General features: G+C 39.2%; 1 protein-coding gene across 2 annotated transcripts in view; it reads left to right on the forward strand.

The window, feature by feature from the left end:
• The first annotated feature begins 4,753 nt into the window (after positions 1-4,753).
• LOC128739243 (rab3 GTPase-activating protein non-catalytic subunit) overlaps positions 4,754-26,797 on the forward strand; it is a 31,264-nt gene continuing 9,220 nt past the window's right edge. For both annotated transcript variants that reach the window (XM_053834708.1, XM_053834709.1), the window contains exons 1-3: positions 4,754-4,884; positions 5,034-5,814; positions 22,837-25,720. In XM_053834708.1, the coding sequence (XP_053690683.1) occupies positions 4,809-4,884; positions 5,034-5,814; positions 22,837-25,720 (3,741 nt within the window). In that variant the 5' untranslated portion in view covers positions 4,754-4,808. The remainder of the gene's footprint in view (positions 4,885-5,033; positions 5,815-22,836; positions 25,721-26,797) is intronic.

The following is a 26,797-nucleotide window of genomic DNA, read 5'->3' on the forward strand; positions in this document are numbered from 1 at the left end:
AAACTTTAAAAAATATTTGTAATGGCCATATAACTTCAAGCCTAAATTGGTCCAAATGTAAGTCCAATTTGAAATAAAGATTCAACTATAGTTTGGCCCAAATTTATACATAACAACTCAGTAAACAATTTGGTTTGTATATTTCGATTGTAACTGAGAAATACAAAATCATATCTCAACGAAAAAGTTATATCTCACACCATATAAGGACATATAACTACCAAAGTGGAGCAAAAAGTTCGACAACCATTTGTATTTCTATCTTATATTTTATTCATCGGTTTTTAGAACTTAATTCTTCTGAATTATATGATTAAGGTGTAACTTAATATTAAAGTCATCTATACTGCTTTATAATTCACAGTCATGAGTTGTATAACGGGTGGCAACTAAAATTTTGGAATTTTTTCGCGATCCTTATGCTCAACAACAAACGAGCTCAGAGCGAAATGAGAGTATGTATGTGTTACCTCTCTTTCTCCTCTTTTTGTTAAAATTTTTTGTTTTGTTTATGCTTGACCAGTTTTGCCAAAAATGGCGTCGAAACAAGAAGCATTTCGGAAGCGCGTTGTATACTTTCACGAACTGCAATAGTAATCTCGGCAAAAAGTATTCGGTACAACATTTAAAAAGCAAATATGTTGCGGCTTCGACTGTTTACCCTTTACCATATCCTAAGATGCCCATCAACTATTCGCAAGCAAGGTAGTGGAAGACCAGGCAAAATTATGGACGCAGGAGTACATCGTTCTTTTTCTCGTTTCTTCAACAACAAGCCCTTTGGTTTGGCTATCAATAAAGATGCACCAGACGAATGTTTGAAGAAAATTTTGATCCCGTTTCTATTAAAACATTATGCAGATGGACAATACGTGTTTTGGCCGGATAGAGCATCATCGCATTACGCCAAAAAAAAAACAATCGTTCCTGAATACCCTTTCGATCCCATCTTTACTCAAAAACCACGACCCGAATAATCTCAGTGCGCCCAATCGAAGATTTCTTCGGGATTTTGACTTCCTTGGTGTACAAAAATAACTGGAGAGCCACGAATTGCAAACAGTTGATTGGTAGAATCAAGAGATGCATTCGCAAAGTTGACATGATGGCCGTACAACGCTGCTGTTTCGACGTCAAACGAAAGCTTCGCCGAACAGCCGATTACGGACCGTTTTCCAATGTACAGTAATTTCTTTTTCAACAATGGATAATGCATCTTTATTTTAGGTAAATCAGATCTTCTTCATGTATCTTTGTCTTTTTTTGACAGCTTGAGAAAAAAATTCCAAAATTTTAGTTGCCACCCGTTATGAGGACACGCACGACTGCAAAACAACTTAGTGTTCACTTGGACATACTCTAATCATTATACAATTCCAATGTACATTGGATGTAATTGACATGCCTACGATTTAATGTGAACTTTCCATTGCGATCTTGTGTTGTCTGGGCAGGTGATCCGATGGTTAGATCTGGAAAGTGTGGGGCATTAAAGAAATTGGAAGCAGACAGCCATGGACCCAGTTTGTTGGGGAATCATTGTTATGCAGGTAAAAGCCTAAAGGACATCGCACCGGGATAAGTAACTCCCAAGAAAAGTTGGAGAATTATGTTCTGTCACACGGAAATTTTTTGAAATATTCTTTCCTGGTTTGTCAATTGCTAAATCTTTTAATAATAAAATTTTCATTATAACATTTTTTGTTGTCCCTGAGTCCCCGACCGAAAAACTGGATATTTACCTAGATTTACTAGATCAACGTATTTACTAGATATAAATTCAAATATTCATATCTCATGAACCAAACAATAAATTTTCATAGCATATTTATAGATGGATTACCGTTGGATCTAGAGCTGGTCCGTTTCCTGCTGCTCTCCAGGTAAAGAAGCAGAAAAGTAAAACTGAGACAGAAGGAGAAAAAACGGTAAAACACACGAAGCAAAATGTGACCAAAACTAGACAAACGAGATAGAAATGAGGATTTTGCTCGGTAATCGAGAAAAGGAATTAAACTAGCAAGAAAAAAATAACTTAAGAAAAACTTGATAGAATGGGAGAGAAAACAAGAGGAAAAAAAGAAAACAGTAATGAAAACAAAGTAAAAAAGAGGACACAGGACAGAAAATGAAGGAGAATAAAAAGAAAAGAAGAAAAATGAGGAAACAAGAACAGCAAAAGGTGAGAGAACGGAAAATGGAGGATAGAAGCTATAAAACGAAAGAAAGAAGGAAAAAGAGAAAAAGCAGGAGAGCAGTTAAAAAGCTAAAAACGGCGAAAACCGGGACCAAAAGTAAGAAAAATACACAGAAAAACACACAAGAAAAAAGGAATTACGGATCAAAGGAAAAGGGCAAAATTTGGGACAAGAAAACAAGAGAAATCAAAACGAAAAAGAAAACAAGCGTAAGAAAAAAGAAACCCGATAGAGGGAATGAGGAAAATGGGAAAAAGTGGTCCAACCGGGATATAAAAGCTGAAAGGAGGAGGAACAAAAAGTTGAAAAATTGGACAGAAAAAAAAGAAAACTAGAACGAGACAAATGGCTAAATAAATATGTAAAATGGAAACGAAAAAGGCGAGAAATAGGAGACAAAAAAGGAAAACCGGAAAAAATGAGAAAATAGGGAGCCTCAAGAAGAATAAAAGTGCACGCAAATATGAAAAACGAGTCAAAAATAAAGGAAAAACGGAACAGATGAAGATGAAAAATGAGAAGGAAAGGATATTAGAAAAAAGACAAAAACTGGAAACGAACAAAGAGGAAAAATAATAATAAAAAATGGAATAGGAAACGATTGAAAACGGAACAACGAAACAGGAAACATGGGACAGAAAAAAAAGAAAAACGATTGAAAATGAGCAAAACGGAAGGAAAAAAAGTGAAAAAGCAGAAAAGTGACAGCGAGAACCAAGAAAACGGTACAGAAAAGGAGAAAAAACGAATGTGCGAGCGAATAAGACAAAAAATGTCATTCCTAAGGTCAAGTAAAACTTCATGTCTAATTTTTCGTCGATGTCCAGTTGGAAGTAGAATTTCAAGTTCAAATTAGTGTAAATGATGTCAGAAGAATTGAAGGAAAGAAAAAGAGAAGAGATAATAACTAAAATTCAATAGGAGTAAAAAGAAATAAAGAAGAAAAGATGTAAGAAAACTCATAACAGGCTTGACTGAAGAAAGTGAATAAACGGTAGTCTTGTGACTGACCTGATCGAGACAGCTACGGAGTTGAAAGTGTTACTCGTCTTAGCTGAAATGCCTTCCTTCAAGCATGACAAATTGCATATCCGATGTCAAGCCTAATATGAAGTCTAGCTTTAAACCTAATTTTAAGTCCAATTTCAATACCAATCTAAGTTTAATTTCAAGGTTAACGTCAAATCCAATTTCAAGTCGAATTTTAAGACCAATTTCAAATAAAAGCTCAAGTTCTGTTTTTTAATCCAATTTCATGATTATATTTCCAAATAAACTTCCAACCCAAGTTACTCTAAATTTAAGATCAATTTTAATTCAATTTTAAGTCCAATTTCCAGTTCAATAAAACATAAAGCTTCAAGCTCAAATTAGTTCAAATTCCAGTCTAATTTAATGTCCGACTTCAACTCTAATTTCTGGTTCCGTTCCAAGCCTTCGTAATATCTAGTTCAGTTTCAACTTTGATTTTAAATCTAATTGCAACCGAAAGCCCAGAATTTTCAACCCAATCGGCCGGGTATTTTTGTGATCAGTATAATCAATATGTCATGTCTACTATAACTCTGTTTTTTCCAGGCCAAAATATTCTATACTGAAAGGTGCCTGGTGCCCCACCTTTTGTTAATGTCTGGGCACGCGAGTGTTTCAAGTCCAATTTTGATCCAAATTCCAAATTCATATTTAAATACAAGTCCAATTTTAGATCTACTTTTAAGTTTATGCGGCTCAAAAGTGCGTAACCGTGCATAAACTTGCTATTTTAGCCCAAAGGGCAATTAGCAGTCATTAACTTATCGTCGGAGAGCCCAATTTCGGAAGCAGTTTTTGGGCCCAAAAGCCGGGTTCTGTTTATAGAAATGTATTCTTCTGCATTCTTCTTGCCAATCTGAACACAGCGAATATATTTTTATGAATAAAATTTTTGTTTCAAACAAAAAAAAACTGCTTTTGAAATTTGCAGAATCGATGACGACTAATTTCACCTCAAATCGTCCACTGTTTTTTCGGCGCATTTATTGCTTGGACGATAACGAAAAAGTGCGCCGCAGCTATCGTAACGATTATATTTAAAATAACATTTTAATAAGCGGTTAAGTACTTTTGAAAATATATTTATTTACAATCAGCAATGATAAAATAAGATATTATTGATAACTTCCATTTATTTATCACAGTTTACAGCTTAATCTTTTAGCAATTTGAATTACACCGCTTTTTGGTGCAAATACCGAACGGTGTAAAAGGATGCGCGGTTGGTACGCAGCCACTACTGCGTACGCCACGAGAATGACATACCATGAGTGTATGCGTGCTGCTTTCAGTTCGCGCAAATTGCAACGATTCCTTGAACGATTCCAACAACACAACACCCAACACCACCACTACACAAGCATCGAATTCAATCGAATCTGTCAGACAGCTGCATTCCTTTGTTGACGTCGTTGTTTCTTACTTCGTTTGAATGTGGTGTTTTGTGTCGCGAAATTTTGTCATCGTCAGCCAAAAAAGAAGTAAAATCTTGTGAACGTTTCAGCTTTAACTTGTTGGTAACGTGTTTTAGATAGCCAATTGAATTAGTGCTTATTCATGAGGTTTTAATTCGCGAAAATGTCGTGTGAAGTAAAGTTACTGTCCAGTGTGGACGACTTACGCGAAGTCCAGGAGCAGTTCGGTCTGAGCTCAGGTTGGTTTCGGTACTGTTTGCGTTGTCAAGAAAAAATTGCGTATTTTGCAACTTCTTTCACTGCTCAATAGAGCTTAATGTTAATTGAATTTTTTCAACAAAATAGATAAGACGACTATTGCAAATATATTTTTCTTCTTTTTTTGCAGAAGAAAATTGGCTCAACGCAGTTTGCTATTCGCTGTCACCGGCAGGGGACATTCTAGCGTTCGGACATGGTTCCATTCTGATAATTTTGTCCTCCAAGTGGGATCGGCAGCGGCAGCTGAATGCCTATAAAATAGCCTGGAAAGGAGCAATCGATGATCCGAACTGTCTGATAACCAGTGTATTGTGCGCTCCGTTGTTGGGCCAGGGAAGCACCCAAACTAGTGTCGATTTTAGTTTTATCATAGTCGGTCTGGATAATGGCCAAGTGTTGTTTTACGGTGAAAATGGTACCTTGGTACATTCGCAGTTGTTCCATCAGGAACCGGTCCAGGCCATTAAGGCCCAGAGTGGAAAGCACATTAACGAAGAAGTGTACGTGTTTCATCCGTCATGTGTTGTAATTTTCCAAGGTTCGCAGTTGTTTCCGCTGCTGAGAAGCTTAAAGCAGCAAATCAGCCGATACGGAGTCGGTAGTGCGCGAGTGAATGAAGCACAGGAATCGATTGCCTGTCGAAAATGGACCTACGGTAAAGGAATGACCGTGCAAGACGCGGCTGTGGTTGGACCTCAGAAAAGCTGCACTTTCGAGCATCTGCTGACGGCCAGCGTGGAGGGTGGATTCTTCGCAAAATATCGACACGCTCCGCCGCAAAATTCATTAATTGTGGCAGCTGGAACGAAACCGTACGTCGGGTTTCACTATGCAAAGGAAGGTTTCACACAGCCAGTTCTGGCTGACGTAGCACGAGCTGTGGCCAGCAAAATAAAGTCAGCACTACCGTAAGTATAAAGATTGTTCTGATAACAAAGTTACAATTATGTGAGATATTGTCTTGAAAAATCTATTGAAGTGCTATCGATGGACACTATTTTAACAATTTTTTCGAAAATACCCTGATTTAACTTTTATTTTTTTCATAAAACTCAAACAAAATCAAATTCTACGCATAATTTTGATCAAATTTTGTCATATAATAAACTTTTTTCTTAGACCCAACCATTCTCAAGTTATTGCAAATTTAAAATCTAAAAATGATGTTTTGAGGTAATTCTACGCGGAGTATCCGAGAACCATGTGAAATCGACCTTTACGAATTTATGCCAACTTTTGTCAGATTGTTCGTTTTAGGTCAGAAAGTAAAAATCTGGAATCTGCTGCCAGTAGGTCCTCCCCACGATTAATGGGAGCATCTTTGTTAAAACCTCTTATTTATCCCATACATCAGTAAAATTTCATTCCAATCAAAAATAGTCGAGACAAATCGTTTTGCTAGTTGAGCTGGAATTGCTTTTCAGCAGGCAAGTTATTTTATATTGCCAAACATGAATCCTTTTGCTAAAGATCAAATCGGAAAATGCCATTTTTCCTCCTTGCGCTCTATTTGTTCCATTCCATTGTATAAACGAGCTCTATCGAAAAAATGCAAGAAAATTCATATCTTGAACATAAGATATCAGTGGCAATAATAAAGTAGTGAGAACGTGAACAATTGTAGCGTCTGTGCTTGGGACATCGCGGAGAAAATGACTTCAAAAATTTAAACTAATTCTTCAGGCGCACGCTCAATTGCAGCAACACTAACAATGATCGTACTTATGTCGATGCTAGTAAACACCTTCGTTTACTAACTTTACTCTTTCGGCAACGTTACCTTACGTTACGTTACAAAATTTGTCGGCTTTAAGATATGACCACCCGGACGAACCAAAAAGATTCGCAAAGATTCTCTGGGATTCCTCGCATTGTGGAACCGTGTATAGAAATTCTGCATAAGATTCGTACAGAATGCCTTGCTCATAGAACCAGGATTCTAGCATGGGAATCCAAAAGGTGAATCCCCAGGATACTGGATATAACACATATTTAACATATTCACCGTTGGGTTCGAAGTTCGACTGAAATAGGTCGCAAAACTCAATAGTATCGTAAAACAGAAGTTAAAGTTCCGAATGTGAAATGTAGCACCAAATCTTTCGGTTTTCCACATTTCTCGGTCTTGGGTTGCCATCTTCCAATAGCCCGTTACGCCTGCTGTTCTACTAGGATTCTTTTCGAAACCACGGGCGAGTCAGTTAAATAACCTCAAAAGGGGAGACAACGAAACAGCAGACGCAATCCGCCAAAGGTACTCCGTCTACGAACGAAACAATCTTTGAAGTCCGCAGAAAATCACTACAATATCGCTAAATCCGACTCGTATTTTTCTCATCACTGGTCCAAACTCTGTACGAACAGACCACTGACCAGCTTCGAAAATCCGAGTGCGAGGACTGATTTCCCAAGCCGTCCAACCTGGAGTACTAAACAAACAAGGCCAAACAAATTAAGACGAACACGAGTCGCGAGAAACCTTTAAACTACTTAAACCATATCAAACATCCATTTATTAATAGAACTATCAAAAAGTAATAACGATTTAACAATTTATTCTACGTTTAACATTTCTCTAACCTAGGATTTTTGAACTATTCTAAGATTTGCTTACGCTACCATAATTGCGTGGGTGGAGAACCTCTAATACTACTACATGTATGCTTTCTAAATTGCTCAGCATATCGTTTCGGCGCTGTGCGAGCAAGACAATGTCGTCGGCTAAGTCGAGGTTATTTAGCTGCTCCACCGCATCGTCAGAGGCTTCCAAGACAATCTTCGACTTGATCTACTGTCAATTGCTTCAACTAATATCTCATCCATAACTATGAGAAACAGAAGCGGTGATAAAATGCAGCCCTGTCTCACGCCAGCAGTAACCCTTATGGGGTCGGACAAGACACCGTCATGCAAAACCTTGCACGAGAACGCCTCGTACTGAGCCTGAGATGAGATGGACTAGCTTGTCTGGAACTCCTCTACGCCTAAGTGCGCCCCAGATGCTTTCGTGGTTGAGTCGGTCGAACGCCTTTTCGAAGTCAACGAACACCAGCAGAAGAGAGTCCTGGAATTCGTTGATCTGCTCCAATATAATGCGGAGCGTTGTGATATGGTCTACACATGATCGGCCAGCATGCCAGCGTCGCTTTTCTCCTGGATCCGATTGAGGATTATCTTACAGAGTACTTTGAGAGTAATACAGAACAGCGTGATGCCTCGTCAGTTACCGCATTTAGTTAGGTCACCTTCTTAGGGACTTTGACCAATATGCTCTGCATCTAGTCCAGCTGATGCATCATCTGGGCTGACCAAGATGGGTCAGCTTTGAGCATTTCGGCTGAAATACAGTCTATCCCTGGCGCTATTGGGTTTCATACTCTTGATGGCTGCTACAATTTCATCCAGCGATGGTGCCTCCGAGTTGACGCGATTAATTCGACGAACTGTAGACGTCATACGCTGCTGGTTTTGTTGGTCTCTGACATTTGAAACTCGGAGTTGTTCAAAATGTTCAGTCCATCGCTTAAGCTGTTCTGTACGGTCAGTCAATAGCTGACCAGCTCTGTCCTTTAGCGGCATCTTTGAATTCATCCTGACACCACCACTGTCCGCGCTCGCTCAATGCCGGCTTCAGCCTCTCTCCGCTCGTCGATCTTCCTCCTAGTTTCATTCGAGATCCGCTCCCTCCGCCCGCTGCGCGTCTTGATGAAGGCGTTCTTGATGCCGGTCCATTGCTCTTCGACGGTTCCACCCGGTGACAATTCCGAGGATTCAAGTTGTTCGACAAAAGCCCTTTTCACCTCAGAATTCTCCAATCGGAGGACGTCGTAACGGCACCCGACTTTCTCCTCCCGTCGTTGGACACGTGCGACGCGCAAACGTATTTCGGCGATAACAAGATGATGGTCGGATGCGATATCAGCGCAGCGCTTGTTGCGTACATCAATAAGGCTCCTTCACCATTTTCGGTTGATACAGATGTGGTCGGTTTGGTTTTCAGTTCGGCCGTCACGGGAAACTCACGTGACTTTATGTACTGGTCCATGGGGAAAGAGCGATCCACCAATGATCATGTTGTTATTACAGCTCTTCGTTTTCGCTCATCTCTCCTAGGCCATGGCGTCCCATGACGCGTTCAAGGTCCGCGTTGAAGTTGCCCAAGTGGATTTGGATGTCCCCCTTCGGGATTTTCTCGACTACGCTGTTCAGCTGACTGTAAAAGCTCTCTTTCCCCTGCAGGTCAGCAGCATCTGTCCAGCGCATAGCACTGGATAGCTGTGAAGTTTCTAACCCGTGTTCTGCATCTGGCAACAATTATTCGCTCGTTTATCCTTCCCCACTTCATCAGGACTGCATGTGCCCCTAGGCTCAGTAGGAATCCAACTCCTCTTTCTCGAGTAGCATTTTCACCTCGCATGCCAGAGTAGAGCAGACTTGCCCGGATGATGTCTTGTGTTGGCCAGTACCCGGCCAGCGGACCTCGCTCAGACCCTTCAAGCTTCAGGCGGCTAGCTTCCCTTGCAAGTTGAGCCAGCTTACCTGCTGGGCAAGGGTCAGTATACTCCATGTTCCGATTCGTGTCCGTGTTTTTATGCTAAAGGTCATTGCCAATAATCCAGAGAAATTTCTTCTTTCATTTTCATTGACTTTTTGTGTTCCGGTACCTAAGGTTCTTATCCCGATAATGTGGGCGAGAGCTACTGTGCCCCCTTTCCTGTTAGCGCACGACAACCGAAGTTGCGTACCCCAGCCGGCACCACGTGGAGGTAGGAATAGGAGTTAGCGGGCTGGTACCGAATGGCCGAAACACAAATGGCCGAATCACGAATGGCCGAAATCCAAATGGCCGAATTTCAATAACAGTCACAGAAGGCCGAATCACGAAAGGCCGAATCACGAATGGCCGAATTACGAAAGGCCGAATCACGAAAGGCCGAATCACGAATGGCCGAATCATAAAAGGCCGAAATTTTTCGAGATGCCTAAATAACTACTCAATAAAAAACCATGAATTGGCAAGTAGTTAACAAATAACTTTAATCAAACAAAAAACAAACTACTACTATTAAACAAACAAAACATGCTTTACGAACGCCTTTGTTTAGTTAATAAAAGCGCAACTGCGTCAACAAAATTTTTGCTGCTCATTTTGTGAGCATTAACACATTTCGAGTAGATTTTTTCGTCTATTTCTCGGCGCGAATTCGGAACATCCCCCTGAAGAATTCTAAGGATGTTCCCCTCTATCGCCTTTTGCTCCACCCGCAGCTCTGTGATAATCTTGGTCATTGACAGGTGATTGGAACCAACAATGGTTGTCCATCGTTGGTGCCATGCTTCCAAGCTGTTTGTGGTCCGCGGTAGCTTGTCAATGACATGCTTAAAATTGGACCACAGAGTGGGGTGAAACAATGGCCTGTTGTTCCCGTTCCTCCCACTTATGTAAGTATCCCGAAAATATCTGAGGAAATTCTCCAATTCTTCAGGCATCGTTCCTTCCATCGCGTCGTACGGTACCCGATTTTGAGGCAGAAAAGACAAAGCCTAGAATTTTTATAACATTATAAAAACATCAAATCATTTAGTCCGCGTATAGGGTAAGAACCCCACAATTCGCCCCCACCCCAGAATTCGCCCTCTTATTGGTATTCCCGTGATTTAACTCAATACATAGTTGAATTTTAAGTTGTTAGTCTAATTTATATTCAATTTAACTCAGTTTTCAGTTATTTGAATAGAATTCGTTGTGTTGTTTTATTTATTTTTATGATTAATTGTGGTTTTAAAAATAGGTATTGTATTTAAGACGCGATTTTTCCATTCTCAAGAACGAGCACGCAAAATAAAATTGAGGAAAAGTAATGGAAAATCGTATCTCCTTGCACTTTTTAGCATCAATTTGGTTATATCTGATTCAAATGTCATAATTGTGCTTTTACTTTAATATTTTATCGCAATTCTGCTGAAAATAGAACATAAATGCACTGGGCGAAAACTGGGTATTGTAAATCTTATGAGTCCCAAAATTCGCCCCGGTCGAATCTGTATATATTTAACCGAACTTACTGCGGGAACCAGTTTTCGCCCTCATCTATCAAACATTTACAAATATGCCACACATAAACAAAGGCAAGTCACAATCGATTAGTTTGCTCGCTGATTTACGTTTATCAAAATGGTGAGTAAAAGTATCGAATAAATAATATTTTGATGCAGAAAGCACATCATATCTTCACTTGAATTCATTTAACAAAAGAATTACCTTCTAAACATGGGCTTATAAGGATTTTTACCAAACGAAATGTTGAATTAGCAATAATCGACATCTAAATTGATAATAAGATTAAAACCGCACGAATTAGTAAGACGTGCATAATATTCTCAAAAATCACAATCTTTCTTGTCATGAGAATAAATCTGACTATTGGAAAATCACGCGAAAAAACCGTCTACTATTTTAAAGCAGATAAGAGCAAAAAATTGTTATGATGGATAAGCCTTTGAAAAGTATTTAAAGTGCAATGCAGACAACAAAGAAATAATCGTGGTGATAAAATAGAATATTTCGATAATATTATGAAATCTCTAATATCTTAGCATTACAAACCCGGTCTAACCAAAAATGCTCGCTAAGAATTTCAAGTTATGTCAAAAAATATCCTAGTATTCCTAGTTGAGTAGGTAAGATGGGTCTGCTTCCCAGTTGCTGGAATATTTAATACAGTAAACCGGTAACTGTTGGTACAATATAATTGAATCGGAAAATTCATTTTTTCTTTATAAAGCTTCTCGTACAACGAAAGCAATTGTCTTGCCTTGTGACAAATACCTTGTATTTGATAAATTTATATCCCACAAGCATTAATTGAAGCATATAGCTCAATAAACAAGCAAAATGAAGTTATATTGTGCTTAGTGGCGCAACTAATGGATCATCTACCCTATAAGGTTATTTAAACTATCAAAATAAACATTGTGCCATTCCGTATGCACTGAATTGTATTTATTCGCCCACATATCAATGAATTCAAAAAATGACCAGAAAAAGAACCAGCAGGACCAATCATTTTAAATATCTTTGACGAGTATCACAAGCCTTATTTTACTGCAATGAAAATAAACATTTAGTAAAAACTCACCTTCTCTGTATTTTTTAGTTTTACCGCATCAGGTATCAGGAGGTGATCAGTTCATTTCAATTTAGATTTACATTTAACGAATTCCTGATACAAATTGATTGCCATATTAAGCACTGGATAGACATAATCTTAACGTTAAATAATAGTAACAACAATTCTAACAAAATAATTGAGTTTATTTGGACAATTTGCAACAAATAACAAGTGGGCGAAATTTGGGTCACATGGGGGACGAATTTTGGATCGCTATGGGCGAAATGTGGTATTAGAGGTTCCTGCTCAAAATTGAGTCTTTTGCTATCAAATTTGAGTTTTCATTATTCCGTTTGGCCAAAATAGATAGATTATTAATGTAATCTCATACTTGTCTGAGTTTAGGGCTGATTTTATAATAATATGGCGATTTATTCATTTTACAACATAAAAACCTGATAAAAGGGGCGATTTCTGGGGTCGTTACCCTACTGATTATATTTTGTGTGAAATGAAAAAAGCATAAGAAGCATTTAGTGATGTCCGAAATTTTCAATTATTCGATTACCGAACGGGGCCTTCCCCGTAATCTGCAATTGATGTAGGAAGCGGCACAATATGTGTCGATAACCCAACCAAACACGTCGCTATTCTTGAGAAGTGGATTTTGCGGTCTCCTTTTGTCCAGCGCCTCTATGGTTCAAAGGTACAAGTTCCAGCGAACCACATGCCCTGGCGGGTGTTGTGGTTTCGAATCCGGTTATAATCTCAGATTACAGCTTGGTTCGACTCATGCACCTTCCAGCATTGGACAAAAGGTAGGAGTCAAAATGACTACTTGTCAAGCATAGCTACCAATACCCCCCCCCTTCCTTTCCGCTCTTCCCCTCCTTCACCAAAAATTTTCAATTCTTTCCCCTACCGTCCCTTCATCAATTGTAGAACCTTTCAAAAAATATTAATATATATGTATGACCGCATTTCAAGGTCAAGACTAAAAACTTGAGATTAGTCTTTAAATGTTTCCTAGATGATTCAGGGCGAGACGGCCGTAGGCCGCGAGTGTGCGCCGGTGACCCGCCGTCGGAAGCGCCGGCCACTGCGGGGGGGCAGCCCCCCCGCAGAAACCACTACTATTTAGGTGCATGCATTTTCCTAGGTTTACTGTCTATTAGGGATTATCCCTTAGTTAAGTCCGAACGAGCGGCAGCGAGTAAGGACAGCATGTACCCAATGTTTGCGCAGGTTGAAGGCTATGAATATTTTCGGTCGAATATGACATTCGGCCATTCGTGTTTCGGCCATTTGTGATTCGGCCATTAGTGATTCGGCCTTTTGTGATTCGGCCATTCGTGATTCGGCCATTTGATATATTATGCCATTCGTTATTTCGGCCATTTGTGTTTCGGCCATTCGTGATTCGGCCATTTGTGTTTCGGCCATTCGTAGGTAATCCGAGTTAGCGAACAGCGCATGCGCATGTTCGTTCTTTGCCAGTTCTACTTCATAATGTACGAGTATTTTTTGATGGGCCGTAGTTCCGGTGCGTTGTGGGGGGCGGGGGAGGGGGGTGGTTCATATCCTTGGGTACGGAAAGTAACCCCATTGGCTTTGTACCACTCCAGGATATCCTTGGAATAGCGGCTTGAAGCTGAATCCGGCCAGAAGATCGTAGAACCTTCGTGTTGCTTCAACAGAAGAATGCATGTCTACAGAAGCTTCTGTAGACATTCCCTGAGGTAGATCTTCCCGTTTACCCATTTACCCGCAGTGTAAGTAAGGTACTTAAATGTTTAAGTTTGAATAACTTTTGAATAATTCGTCCGATTTTCAACAACTCGGTTTCATTTGATAGATCTCATCAGTAATTTTCAAATAATCAGTGGTGGGCACCGCTAACCAAAAATTTAGCGTCGCTAACAACTAATTCGCTTACCGAAAACTCGTTAGCTTGCTAATCGCTAAACGCGAATCGATAAACTCAGATTAGCGAAAATTTCGTAATGTCTGAAGTTTTGGAATGTCTTAGTAGAATACGATACCTGAAATTCTACTATCGATATTATTCGCGACAGATACGTATTTCGCCTACGACTTGCAGGCTTCACCAAGAAGGTAGCTCCCACACCAAATATATCTCCCACAGAAAGTTCCCAAAGAATGTCCTTCTGTAACTGACGATCAGCGAGAAGCGAATGTTCAAGCTGCAGTTCTTTCTTTCGGGGCTTGTGGTGAACGAGAATATATGCAGTACGAAGTGCATGCTGGAAGTGGTTTTTTGGCCGCCCCGGCCTCGGCCCAATGTGCAAAAGATCAATGAAGATGTGCCGGTTAAAGATAATCATCGAACTGAATACCGTCAACCATTCCGGCGTCCCCCAGCCGCAAACAATAGAGCATTTTCATTGTTTCATCAGCCATGACTGAGGTTCCGGCTAACTGCCGTCAGGCCGACCGACACACAGTGGGGCAGATTGACCCGGCGCTCGGACAAAACCTCATAACTTCTTTCATATGCTTCGTAGAGCTTTATTGTCTTCAGCAACATTATTTGTTATAAAATTTCGCATCTTTTTGTAAATTTTAAGTAGTTGTATTTTTATTCCTATAGATGGCGTTGAAGTCTAACTTTTTAAATATTGACTTTAGAAATTTTGTGTCTTCAAAATTGGTAGTCGGACGACCTCCTATACAAATTATCATAATCTGTATATCAAGAGTAATTTAGTATTATTATTCTGGTATAGGGCAAATCAACCATTTGTGGATCTGTAAATTATTTTGAACTCGTAACGCTAAACACCCAAGCCCCAACCGTTGCACAGGTGGGGCGACTCCATACAAATGCTGGCCAAGCAAAAAAATTTCTTTAAATCAAGGATAATATGTGATTCTTAAGTAATTTTGGGGTTCTGAGCCCGAATTTCAGGTTTATTTTGCATTAGAACGTATATTTTTTGTGTTAGGGAGAATTTTCAACTATTTTTCAAGTATAATGACGTATAAGAAATGAGGGTCATTTGGAAAACTATTGCAGATGGATTTTTACAGAATAAAACATTAAATAAAACAATACAAAGCAAGTATGAGCTTGAATAATCAACACAAAATCCATATAAATTAATATTAAAATCAAATCAAAAATCAAAACTTTTCCCCTTATTAGTTTTCTTAATCTTCTTTATCTCCATCTTCTTCTTCTTCTTGTTTTTCTTTTCCTTCTTCTTCTCCTTCTGCAGAATCACTCGTATCACGTTTCGTCTTCAATAGTAATATAGCGTTCTCAGAAAGATTTTTCTAATTACATTTTTCCGTTTCGAAGAAGCTATAAACTTTATCCGGAGAAATAAGAAGACGAATAATTCTATCACGATTTGTATTTTCACACTCATTTTTGCATGTAAAATATTGTCTTGTATTTTTATCACTATTTTTAGCATAAGGCAATAACCTTATTTTTGTGAGAGTCAATACCGGTGTAGTGGCTGGCATTCACGCCTCTCACACCGAGGATCGTGGTTCAATTCCCAACCCCGCAGAAGTCACGAATGTCCCGAGTTGTTAAAATGACTAAAATTAAACAAAAAAAAACTTATTTTTGTGCTTCTTCTGCCTTTCATCCTATCAGCAATATAGCTGTCTAGATTCATTTCTGACCGCGAATTCAAATTCTTTGCATTGCAGTGGACGTATTATATGAGGACTACACCCTGACATAAAGGTTTTTGGTATACAAACAATATGTTTCGAATTTTTCTGAAATAATGTGTTCAAGAACTTGCTATAAGAAAATTTCTCAACCTTTTAATCAATTTCATATCTATACCCGTGATTTCAGAACTAATACCAGGATTGGCATAAGATATTCGAGCTGTATTTCCGTCACTATCGCTGTATCCTACAGATTTCCTCCAACCTCTCAATATGCATGTCAATATGCAATATGGACCATACATTCGAAGCAGCTTATTCAACCATGTAAAGGAGATATCCCATAATTAAGATATCCTACGTTTACTTTGAGTGTTTGCATTTTGTCTATACTGTTGAATTCTGATATAGTAACCTTACAAGCGTAATATCTGTGCTCTGCGCTACTCTGCGCTAAATGAGACTATATGCATTTGAAAGCTCATATTTTACGCTAACTTTTACCGGTAGTGTCAATAGTGGCAAACCTTGGCTTCAAAACTTTTAAGCGTGTTTTACGCGAAAATATGGCACTTTTTTAATGAAAATTAAAATTTAAAAATCAAAAATCAAAATCAAAATTCATAGAAAATTCAAATTTTGTCATATTGATCTAAAATTTTGGATTTGAACACTTCAATAGTATAGAAACACAGGAAAAATACAACGGAGAGTCGAAATGAACTTTCATTTTTTGACTGCTGGCCTGCGATTCCCCACTGTGCGTTGGCACTTACAATATTAGTAACTTTCGAATAAGCCTAAATATATCAATTTATGCTGCATCTCTATATTTTACATAATTTTTAAAACAAATTGGAATGTCCATTTTCCTTTTATTGACCCTTGTGGTTTGCAATAGAATAACGACTGGCTCCTTTATAGGAATTCTAGTGTATTTTTGCATTGTTAACCGTATAATGGACCCTCACTTATTGAAAATGTCTATTTTAAAGCATTAATAATGAAATGCAGCTAAAATTTTATAAACTCAAATGTGTGTTATGTTTAGTATGTTCTGTTTTATGTCATATATCCTAAGAAATAAGAAGTATAAGCTAATAAATACGAAAATTTTATCCGAGGGTTCATTACAGGTAGAGGGTTTACTATATCGGTTAACTTTCCCTATTTATCTTTGGTGCATTCATGTATTTTTGATGGATTAACAATTTTAACCGATTCTAGAAATCATTTCTCATTGCAAAGATGAAAACGTTTCATATTTCTTTTGCTCTGTTAGCATTTGTTTTCATTTTTAAAGGATAAATTACGGACATCTTTGCATGTTTTATGGTATGCCTCTCGATCATTTATAATACTAAGTTTCCGTAGTATGATCTCCGTTATATTTGAAATTTATTGTTTCATTAGTTTGGCCATACGCAGCAAAAGAATACGAGTGGCGAAATGGGCCGGTATCGCCCTCAGGCCTCAGCCAAAGCTTGGCAGAAAGCACAAAAAATAACGAGTAACTGACGGGATAGCAATCTGTTTATCTTGCAAACACGTATTAACATCTGGAAATAAAATAAAAAGAAAACTTATCCAATTTAATTCTACTATGTATATTTTATTCTTGATAGATACGTATTTCGCCTACGACTTGCAGGCTTCCTCAGTGTCTGTTTTCGAACAACAGACAACAGAGTGTTAGGAAAACTTTAATATCTCCGAACATCGCAATGAGTAGCAGCTAATTTTTTTGCTTATTACTAGTTAACACCTTGAATGTTGATGTTATGGTAGTGTCAGAGCGGAAATCTGTGGAAATCTTTTTCTACACACTATTGAAAATTGACGAAAATAACAATTTTTTTGTTTTAAAACACTTCGTCAGAACAAAGCCTACTAGTAAAAAATCTGTCTTAATATCACCTAAATTATTAGTTTATAATCCCTTTATTGTGAATTGTCCTTTAAAAGTATAGCAATTTAAGCAGCATGGTAGTAGCTAGATACTAAAAGATTGAATGATATTTATTTTTTCATTTTTCAATTTTTTTTTACACTGTGTCTCACCTTCTTTAATGCCTATTGAAAAAACACTTATTAAAAGAATTTATGCATATTTCTTATAGATTATATGTCTACTCTACGTAGAATATTAAGTTTGACAGAATATTTCAAATAAAAATTTTGAGGTTTTGTCCGAGCTTTTTCGGATTCTGCCCCATAGTGCGACAGGGCGTCGAAGCATTTGTTGTAGAAGGCTTAATAAAAGTAGCATCCCAGATAACACAAAATCGTAATAGAAAGTTCACATTAAATCGTTTTCATGTCAATTTCATATTGGAGTTGTATAATGATTAGAGTATGTCAAATCGAAGTGAACAATAAATTGTTTTGCATTCGTGCGTGTCTTCATATACAATTCATGACTGTGAATTATAAAGCAGGATAGACAATTGCAATATTTGATTATATCTATATCATATATTCAGGAGTTTTTAGTTACGTGTTATAAAAACTGCGCAAAATAGAATTACAAATAGTTGTCAAAATTTTCGCACGTATATCGTCTCCATTTTGGTACATATATGCTCTTATATGGCGTGAAATACAACTTTTTCGTTCAGATATGATTTCGTATATCTCAGTTGCAATCGAGATATATAAACCAAATGGTTTACTGGGATTTAAGGAAACCTTTTGTAGTTCTTTTCATCTTCCTTGAAAAAGCTTTAAAAATTAAAAGCGAAACGTCGGAGAGTAACTTAAAATTTGTTACGATTTTAGTTTGACTACACACGCCATTTCGCAAAGGAGTTCTTTTAATCGCGGTCCATATTTTGTTTACTTTTGTAATGCATACGCTATTACCACAACTTGTTTGTCCTTAAAGAAAGAAACTTAGAAACTTAGTATCTATTATCCAGATATATTCGTGTTTCAATTCCATATTGCATGCTCTATCAGTGTCTGTTTCTTATGTTATTATTACCGGAAATCAAATTTCGGTTCAATTAGAACTCGTTTGAATTGACTTGTCTGGAAAAGATGGGTCGACCTCTCGGTATACATGATACTTCCTCTGTCATTCACCAGACAGTAATATTATTATTTTGGTGATTCAACTTGTACGGTACTTGTAGGTTTGTGACATTATTTCTGACCAATGCAATATAAAAATGGCGAGGTAAAGTTTGAATGATTTCACAATTTTCATGCAGCTTTAGCGATTTGGCGGTTAGCGATTTCAAGGGTTTTTTTAGCGAAGCTAACGGTTTCGCTAACGTATTCCAAATTTAGCGTTACTCGTCAACCAGAATTTAGCGCCGCTAACAAGCGATATAGCGAATTAGCGAAATTGTGCTCAACACTGCAAATAATAATAAATTGTACGATATTTCTTTATGAAAAATGATTTAAAGTCGACATCGAATTGATTGACATCAAATTGATTGTCGTAAAAATTGCTACAAAATAAATACCTGTATTCCGTTTGCCCACTGATCCTTATTTCGATCGAGTTGTTGCTCATTTGATCAATACCGTCCTCTTTAGGAAACCGAATTGTTCAATTCGGAATACAGAATAATGGGGAAAATCTTAGAGAAACAGGATAATTTTTAAGATGTTTTTCACGTCACTTATAAAATTGATTTTTTTTTACCAAAGTCCAGCTTTTATTTTATTGAACTGCGTTTATACTCACATTTCATCCATTTTGAAGCACGCTTAGCTGGAAATCAAAGAGAAAATATTAATCGACATTTTTTACGAGTAGTTTCTTAACGGTAAGTTTGAACGAAAAAACTACAAGGTATACAGCCCTAAGGGTTGTACGAAAGGGTGACGTAGGACTGTGTCATATAATACTCATTAAATAATATGTCAAACTAGATAATCTGTCTTACACAATTATTAATAACTGCTTGATAGAAGCTCAGCCAGGTGTATCTGGGACTGGACAATAAAATCGGTGCATTTCTTGAGTCATGAGGATACAAGCAGTTCACTTCCCTACTATTCCCTAGCAATTTAGCAGTAAATAGAGTAAATAGAGCAGAGATAGTTTGAACATTGTTTCACGATCCACTATGTAATTTAAGTATTCACCAGATTTTCACAACTAATTTAAATTGAAATTTTAGATTCAATTTTAGATTCACGAATAAACAAACATTTGTTGCCATCAATGCACTGAGTTGTAGTGTATTTTTGTAATTTCGCTACGAAATTTATTATGAACTTCTTTCTAAACAGCTCAAATAGCATGCGATAATTTTCTATAAATATGCTTACCTGTCATTTCATGTGACGGAATTATAACGGTATGCGATGGATTGATATCTGCGGGCGATGCCTCTTCGTGCGACAAACTTGCAACTTCACCTGCCGAACTAGAAGCACTCTCACGCTTTCGTTTGCGTGATAATCTAGTACGCTCTGCTCCTGTTAAGGATATCCTTGGTTCAATTACTACACCAGCCACTTGTTCACGAATACGTTTACGGTGGTTACGTAAATATAACGCCTGCAACCATTTAGACATAGCGAATTCTTTAACAAATCACTACTGTATTTCACAAAGGTTGAAATAGCAATGAATGGCCAGCCCACAGATCATTGTAATAAATATGTTATGCGTAGTTTGATATTTGAACCAACTTCCTTCAAATAGTTTCTGGCCGTTGGTTACAAATAATAATCAAAACCATTTTGCACATTTGAGATAAATTCTGATTATGCTTCATTTAATTAGTTTGCGGCCCTTAAAAGGGCCATTGGTTACAAGTAACATCAACCTCTTCAGTGCAGTCAACAATCGGTGTTGCCACCAATAACCGGTCTTGCCGCTAAATGCCGTTGGTTTCGCCACCAATAGCTGTCGATGGTAAATGCTGACCGTCCGTCAGTGCGATTGTGCGATGAATGAGCAGACGGCGAACCAAGAGTACCATTTTATAGTCACTGGCACTGCCGCTGCTGCTTGTAAGCTAGTGAGGTGGTGGGGGAAACCAGATCAATTGCTGCTGCTGCTCGAATGATTATCCGACGCTGAATGAGCAAGCATTTTCCATGGAACGTTGAAACGTTAACCATTTAGAAAAGTGAAGAAAATTCTTTTGATTCTTCAATTACTCTAGTTCTTATAAGAACTGTTTAAGACCACAACGGCCTACTGCTGAATTTGCTGCTGCCCGTCAGTCGATTTGCTTCCATTTGCTGTTGGTTTGCGAAAATAACCGCCAAAATGCTATTGGGTGCCTCGAATTGTCGTCGAAAATGACATTAGATGCCGCAAAGGTCCTTGGATTTGCCTCCAATAGCCGCCAAAAATGCTATCGTTACCTCCCGATTGCTATCGTTGTTGGCTCCGATCGCTGGTGTTTGCCGCCAAACGCCGTTGCTTTCGCCACCAATAGCTGTCGATGGTAAATGCTGACCGTCCGTCAGTGCGATTGTGCGATGAATGTGCAGACGGCGAACCAAGAGTACCATTTTATAGTCACTGGCACTGCCGCTGCTGCTTGTAAGCTAGTGTAGGTGGTGGGGGAAACCATATCGGCTGCTGCTGCTTAAATGATTGTCCGACACTGATTGAGCAAGCTATCGAACAATTTCGCATGTCTGCGATGGGGATAATGCAAAATGTAATGTTAAGTGCATCGTGTGGGATTCACGTTGGCCATTGCCCTCTGATTTTGCTTGTCTTTGGGACCGGTGTTGCCGTCAATAGCCATCGATGTTGCCGATTGGATTGGAAAAGGGGTGTGGCTTACAAAGTGGTCTCAAGGTTATCATTTGGATCCAAATCCTTTGGTGTATCTAATTGTCGTCCGTGCCTGTGAAGCTAGGCGATAACAAGGGAAATGTATGGAAAAATTCGACCTTGAATCTTTACACACATTTTCACTATTTAGCGTATAAAAAATTATTATTAGTATGTTACTATAAAATTGCTGGACATTTTATCTATCCAACGACATATTAACTGTTATGTTTCGTTCAGTAGTATAGTAGCTATTAGCGTTTGAAATATTTCATTCAAACGTTACACTTCTATTTCTCGTTTTTACAAAGTGCTACCCAGTCCCAGTATAGTAAACAAAGACGTAGTCCTACGTCAAAAAATCGGCAGGCCTAATGTAGTATTCAGTTGTTATCATTCTATTTTTTAAGGCATTGGTTCGTTCACCATAAGTGCCTTTTAAATTGCAAAATTGATCCACTTTTGGTCACTATTTCCGTTCATTTGGTCAATTTTTAGTTTTAAAACTACTTTTTTTGTTTGACTTTATGGCTATCAGCTCTGTCGAAATACAAAAATTGAGCAACGGAGGGAAATCTATTGAAATGGAAGCCAAAACAGATACTGTTCATGAGATGTATCACAAACTCAAGAGTGCATGCATCACGTTATAACAATCATGTTCCCTGATGTTCCCTGTACAATAAAACAGAATAAAGGATGCCCATTGAAATATCGGTCGACAGCACCGAGCATACATCGGCTTGGTTTTGTCAGATCATCTTGATATATGCTTTCGAACTGATACCGAGAGATAAAGCCACCAACATGTGTAGGAGCTTTTCGGGAAGGAAATTTGATTGTCCATTCCCGGAAGGAATTCTGCGTCTGTCGTTCTGTCAGGCACTACACAATGGCTGTACCGGTTGACAACAGAAAAAATGAAAAAAATAATACCCTTAACCGAAGGGAAATAGATTTACGTTCTAGGAAATCCCGAGATGAGCAACCAAGGTAGGATTCGGTTATTAGCGCCCTTATTGTTGTGTTATGATGACCTTTTTCAACGGTTTTTTTTCTCGCAAATGTAACATAAGTATGCGTGGGTAAGCGAACATGATACTAGCTCAAATAAGAGTCAATAAAATAAAATAAAATAATAATACAAGTCGACAGCTTCGCAGAAAAGGTTCACACGGTTCATAGACTAACAGTTGCGTGAAATGTAAGAAGAGCACTGAATTCAAACAACTTTAACTTAAACTTTGAATACTAGGTGGGTTGAACTCATTCTCGAAACTAGATTACTGATTGAACTTTTCATGTTTCGAAATTAAATTTAATTGAATTATTATTGTACATAATTTGACATAATTCGTTTTATGTCGTTTATTAAACCTCCGGTTCTTTTTTTTCTCTCTTCCTTCCAGCTCGTGGTTCGGGGGTCCATCATCCTCACCGCAAGCACCGGCCGAGCCGCAGCTTCCCGTATCGGAAGCGCTAGTGTGCCGTTTCGGTCTGTGCGACCAGCAACGGAGCGCGTACTCGGTATGGTTGGCACCGAACTTCGCCCTGGCTGCGGTGGCGGACCACCTCGGTCGGGTGATTCTGGTCGATTGCTCCCGGGGGATTGCGCTGCGCGTTTGGAAGGGCTACCGTGACGCCCAGTGTGGTTTCGTGCAGGTGACTGAAAAGGTCGGCAAAACGCCCGACACTGGACCGGCAAGGGTTGACCGCCGGAAGGCTATGTTTTTGGTAATTTACGCTCCCCGCCGGTCGATGCTGGAAGTGTGGTCGCTGCAGAGCGGACCGAAAGTGGCCGCCTTCGGCGCGTGCAAGAACGGCCAGCTAATTTACAACACCCACAGCTTTATGGGAGTCAGCACGGGGAACAGCAAAGTGCGCTACACCGGGTTGGGTTGTACATTTTTCGATCCCAGTGATTGCTCGCTGAAGGAGATTAGCATTCCGTTCCACTGTGCGTTGAGTGATTCTAAGTCCAAGACTGCTAAAGATTTGCATTTACTGAAGCGGCTGAAAATTTGCATCAAAACGGGCGATGGAAGCGAAGCGGAAGAGCAGGAGGAAATTGAAATGTGTAAAAGTCTTGAGACTGTGGAGATTAAGCTTCAATGTGTGGAAATGCTGGCAAAGCATCGGAAGATTACTGCTCGATTGTTTCGAAGTGCAATGGAAATTTTCGGTGATTGCAAGGAGGAACCAAAGGAAGAAGACGAACGACATAGGGTAGAGCATCTGAAAACTGTATGTGATAATTACAAAAAGTTAACGTTGTTTCACTTATTTTTAACTGGTGAAGTCGATATAAGTGTATTCAGTCAGTCATCTGAGATAGTAGAACAATCCGAAGAAGTTAGTCAATTGATAAAGGACTCGGAAGAAAATGTAGAAAATATCGAACCCTCCGAGGGCGAGAAACCCCCCGGCGATGAAGCATGCCGGCGTAAAAGTTCAACGCTGGAAACAGTAGACGAAAACGTCAAACTCTCCGAAATGGAACTGGCGTCGATTGGAAAACTGATCGAATTGCTCACAATGAATGGTTCGCTAGAAGAAGCTCCCACGCCTCGGGTTACTTTCGAGGATTCGGCGGTTAAGAGTAGTGTGTTCAAAGAATATCTGTCCTATTTCAACGTTTCCACCGAAGGTTTGATTCTGCTCAAAGAAGATTCGGCCAATCTGTGTAACTCATTAGGCAAAATTATCTATGAAGACCTTTACCATCGTGCAAACGATTCGCCTCGGCTTGGCGGATTTGCTACAGCAGCTGGCGCTACCGGAATTATGCACGAAGATTTGTTCAAACTGTTTCTGGCATATTGGTTACGACTTCCGTTCGTCTATCGAGATATTGCCGAACTCGTCGAGGACTTGAATAAATACAGCAAAATTCTACGAAGAATTTGCTTGCTTGCAAAGGATAAAGTCAGATTCGATAACAACACGATCTGTTTGTGGTGGCAAAATGCTAGAGAGTATCTGTTGGAATCACCTTGCGCCCTCCGAGGACTGCTGGCCGCCATAATGTGTCGTAACGAAGCGTTGAAGTATGAAGAAAGTAGTGACGAAGAAGACTACCAGTTCGAGGAGGTGTCACAAGAGGCCTGCCAGTGGACGCTACTGATCGGAAAGCTGGACGACATAGCCGTTCTTGGTACCGTCCTAGCCGAGTGCCTGAAATGTTCGCAAGCTAAATATACTTGCCTGAACTATCAGAAACCGAGCGTAAGTTTGAAAGGGATACTAAAAGGAGGTCAGGGAATTGTTGCCGAAATGGTCGCAAAATGGGTTGGTGCTAGTGGAATTGATCCGGAAAAACTGGTAATTGAAGTTCCGGAGGAAGCAGTGGAAAATGAACAGGCAGGAGTGCAAGAACCTGCAGCTACTGAGAGAAAGGAACGAAAACGCCTACAACTTTTAAAGCAAAACCTTTTACAAACCAGCGAATACGGCGGCAGCAGTGATGCCGAACTGGACCCCATCCTGTATAATCTCAGTATTCTTCGAAGACACTTTCCCTTTAGTCTGGACAGTGGCACATTGCTGTGTCACCTTGCCTGGGAATACATCTGTGATTGGAGCAAAAACATGTCCAACATGGCCAGCTTGCACGCGGGCCTCGCATGCCTCAACGCGATTCCACGCCTTCAGTATTCCATGAAACACGGCCTTTGCTGTATGATTTGGAACGCCCATCTAAAGATCCCACTAGAAGCAACGAAAAAACTAGTCAACAAGGTCGGTCGACTGCCGAAGGAGAAACTCTGCCTGCAGGACATCGGAATTTCCGACGCCCTTGTGCCGCAATTTCTCGAAAGCTGTCTGAAGTTTTTCGATCATTTTTCGCATTCCATCGACCATGATAAACTCGAGCTGCGCTTCGAGGAGCTCCTGCAAGAGGGCCCCATTCCGTTGACCTCGCTTGCAGCTCAGCAGTCTCCTGCCAATATGGCCCTCCTCAAGCTGCACCACGAACTGACTACGGTCCTCCTAATTCTGACCTCATTCAACATAAAATATCAGAAACCGATACAGCAATTCTTCGACGGTACTGCCAATCAGTCATTCTTTGCCGAAATCAACCGACAGCTGTCGTACAGTTTTCCGAAAGCCGACCTACTGCTGAAACGGGTGCGGTTCGAGTTCCTGTGTAAAACTATTAGCGCCACGATGGATCTAATCCGGGAGGATCTACAAAATGTGTTCTACACCGATCACATCGGCTGGGTGGAGCGCCTCGAACAGCTGGCCGAGGTGTGGGAGATCAGTACGACGGAACTGCGGAAACATCAGGTTAGTGGGATTTGTTTTGTTTTATTAAGCAAAATCCGTATCTATTAGAATAAAAAATATGATTAAAAATGATCGATGCTTGGTGATGAGTGATGCTTGATTTTTCGGTGTCAGCAAAGATAAGTCATTTTATGTATCGATTTGAATTCGATTGAAATCGATTTAAATTAGAAGCGAAGTCGAAAATGTTTAACGTAGAATTGAAATGCCCTTTATGCTTTAAATTTATGCAATGTCACGGACCTAATAGGCACGTATCTGATACCGTTTGTCACAATATGCTACGTTGTATTCTACAACGTCTCTGGGGTACCGCAGGGAAGCAACCTTGGATCACTGTTCTTTTCTCTGTTTTGTAAACTCTATGATCTCCTGCTATTTGACTGTTGGTCTTTTTAAATATGTAAAAATCCTTAGGATAATTATTACGCATTCCCACTGTGTTGATCTACAACGCCAAGCAGACAGTTTGTGCTTAATTAACATTTTTAACGCCGTTTTTTTTTTTCACCGTAAAAATAAGTCAATTATGAGAAAAATGTACAGAAATTTCTTAATTAAAATAATTTGTTTCTTCTCTTGGATAAAACAAAGGCAACTTCGAATATTGCTCGCAAAATTATGCTGGACTTCAATTTCACAAGTTTTCGATTTGGTTGAAATCCGAAGATTGAGGTGGCCAGTCCATTACCGGAATATCATTATTTTAATAACAACGGCTAGACCACTTTGGCGGTATGCATCGAACTAATCCCATCAGCAAAATTACCCCCAGACATTGCCTACACCGAGTTTTACTGTCTTTGGCAGTAACGTGCATTAATCTCATCATTTTTGATTATGCGAATCCGGCTTCAACGGTACGGCGTCTATCTACCCGGTCCGACACAGGTGGTTGCCATTCGGGTATCTTGAAGCATGACCTTGACGGATCCTTCTTACCCATCTTAATGGGTTATATACAGTTAGAATTTTCGAAAAATCGATTTTCTGTTTATTTCATATTTAAGTATGTATACAGAAAATTTTATGCCAATCCGGCAAATATTAACGAAGTAAGCATATTTGTAGCGAAGT

This window comes from Sabethes cyaneus, chromosome 3 (assembly GCF_943734655.1).
Source record: "Sabethes cyaneus chromosome 3, idSabCyanKW18_F2, whole genome shotgun sequence".
NCBI lineage: Eukaryota > Metazoa > Arthropoda > Insecta > Diptera > Culicidae > Sabethes > Sabethes cyaneus.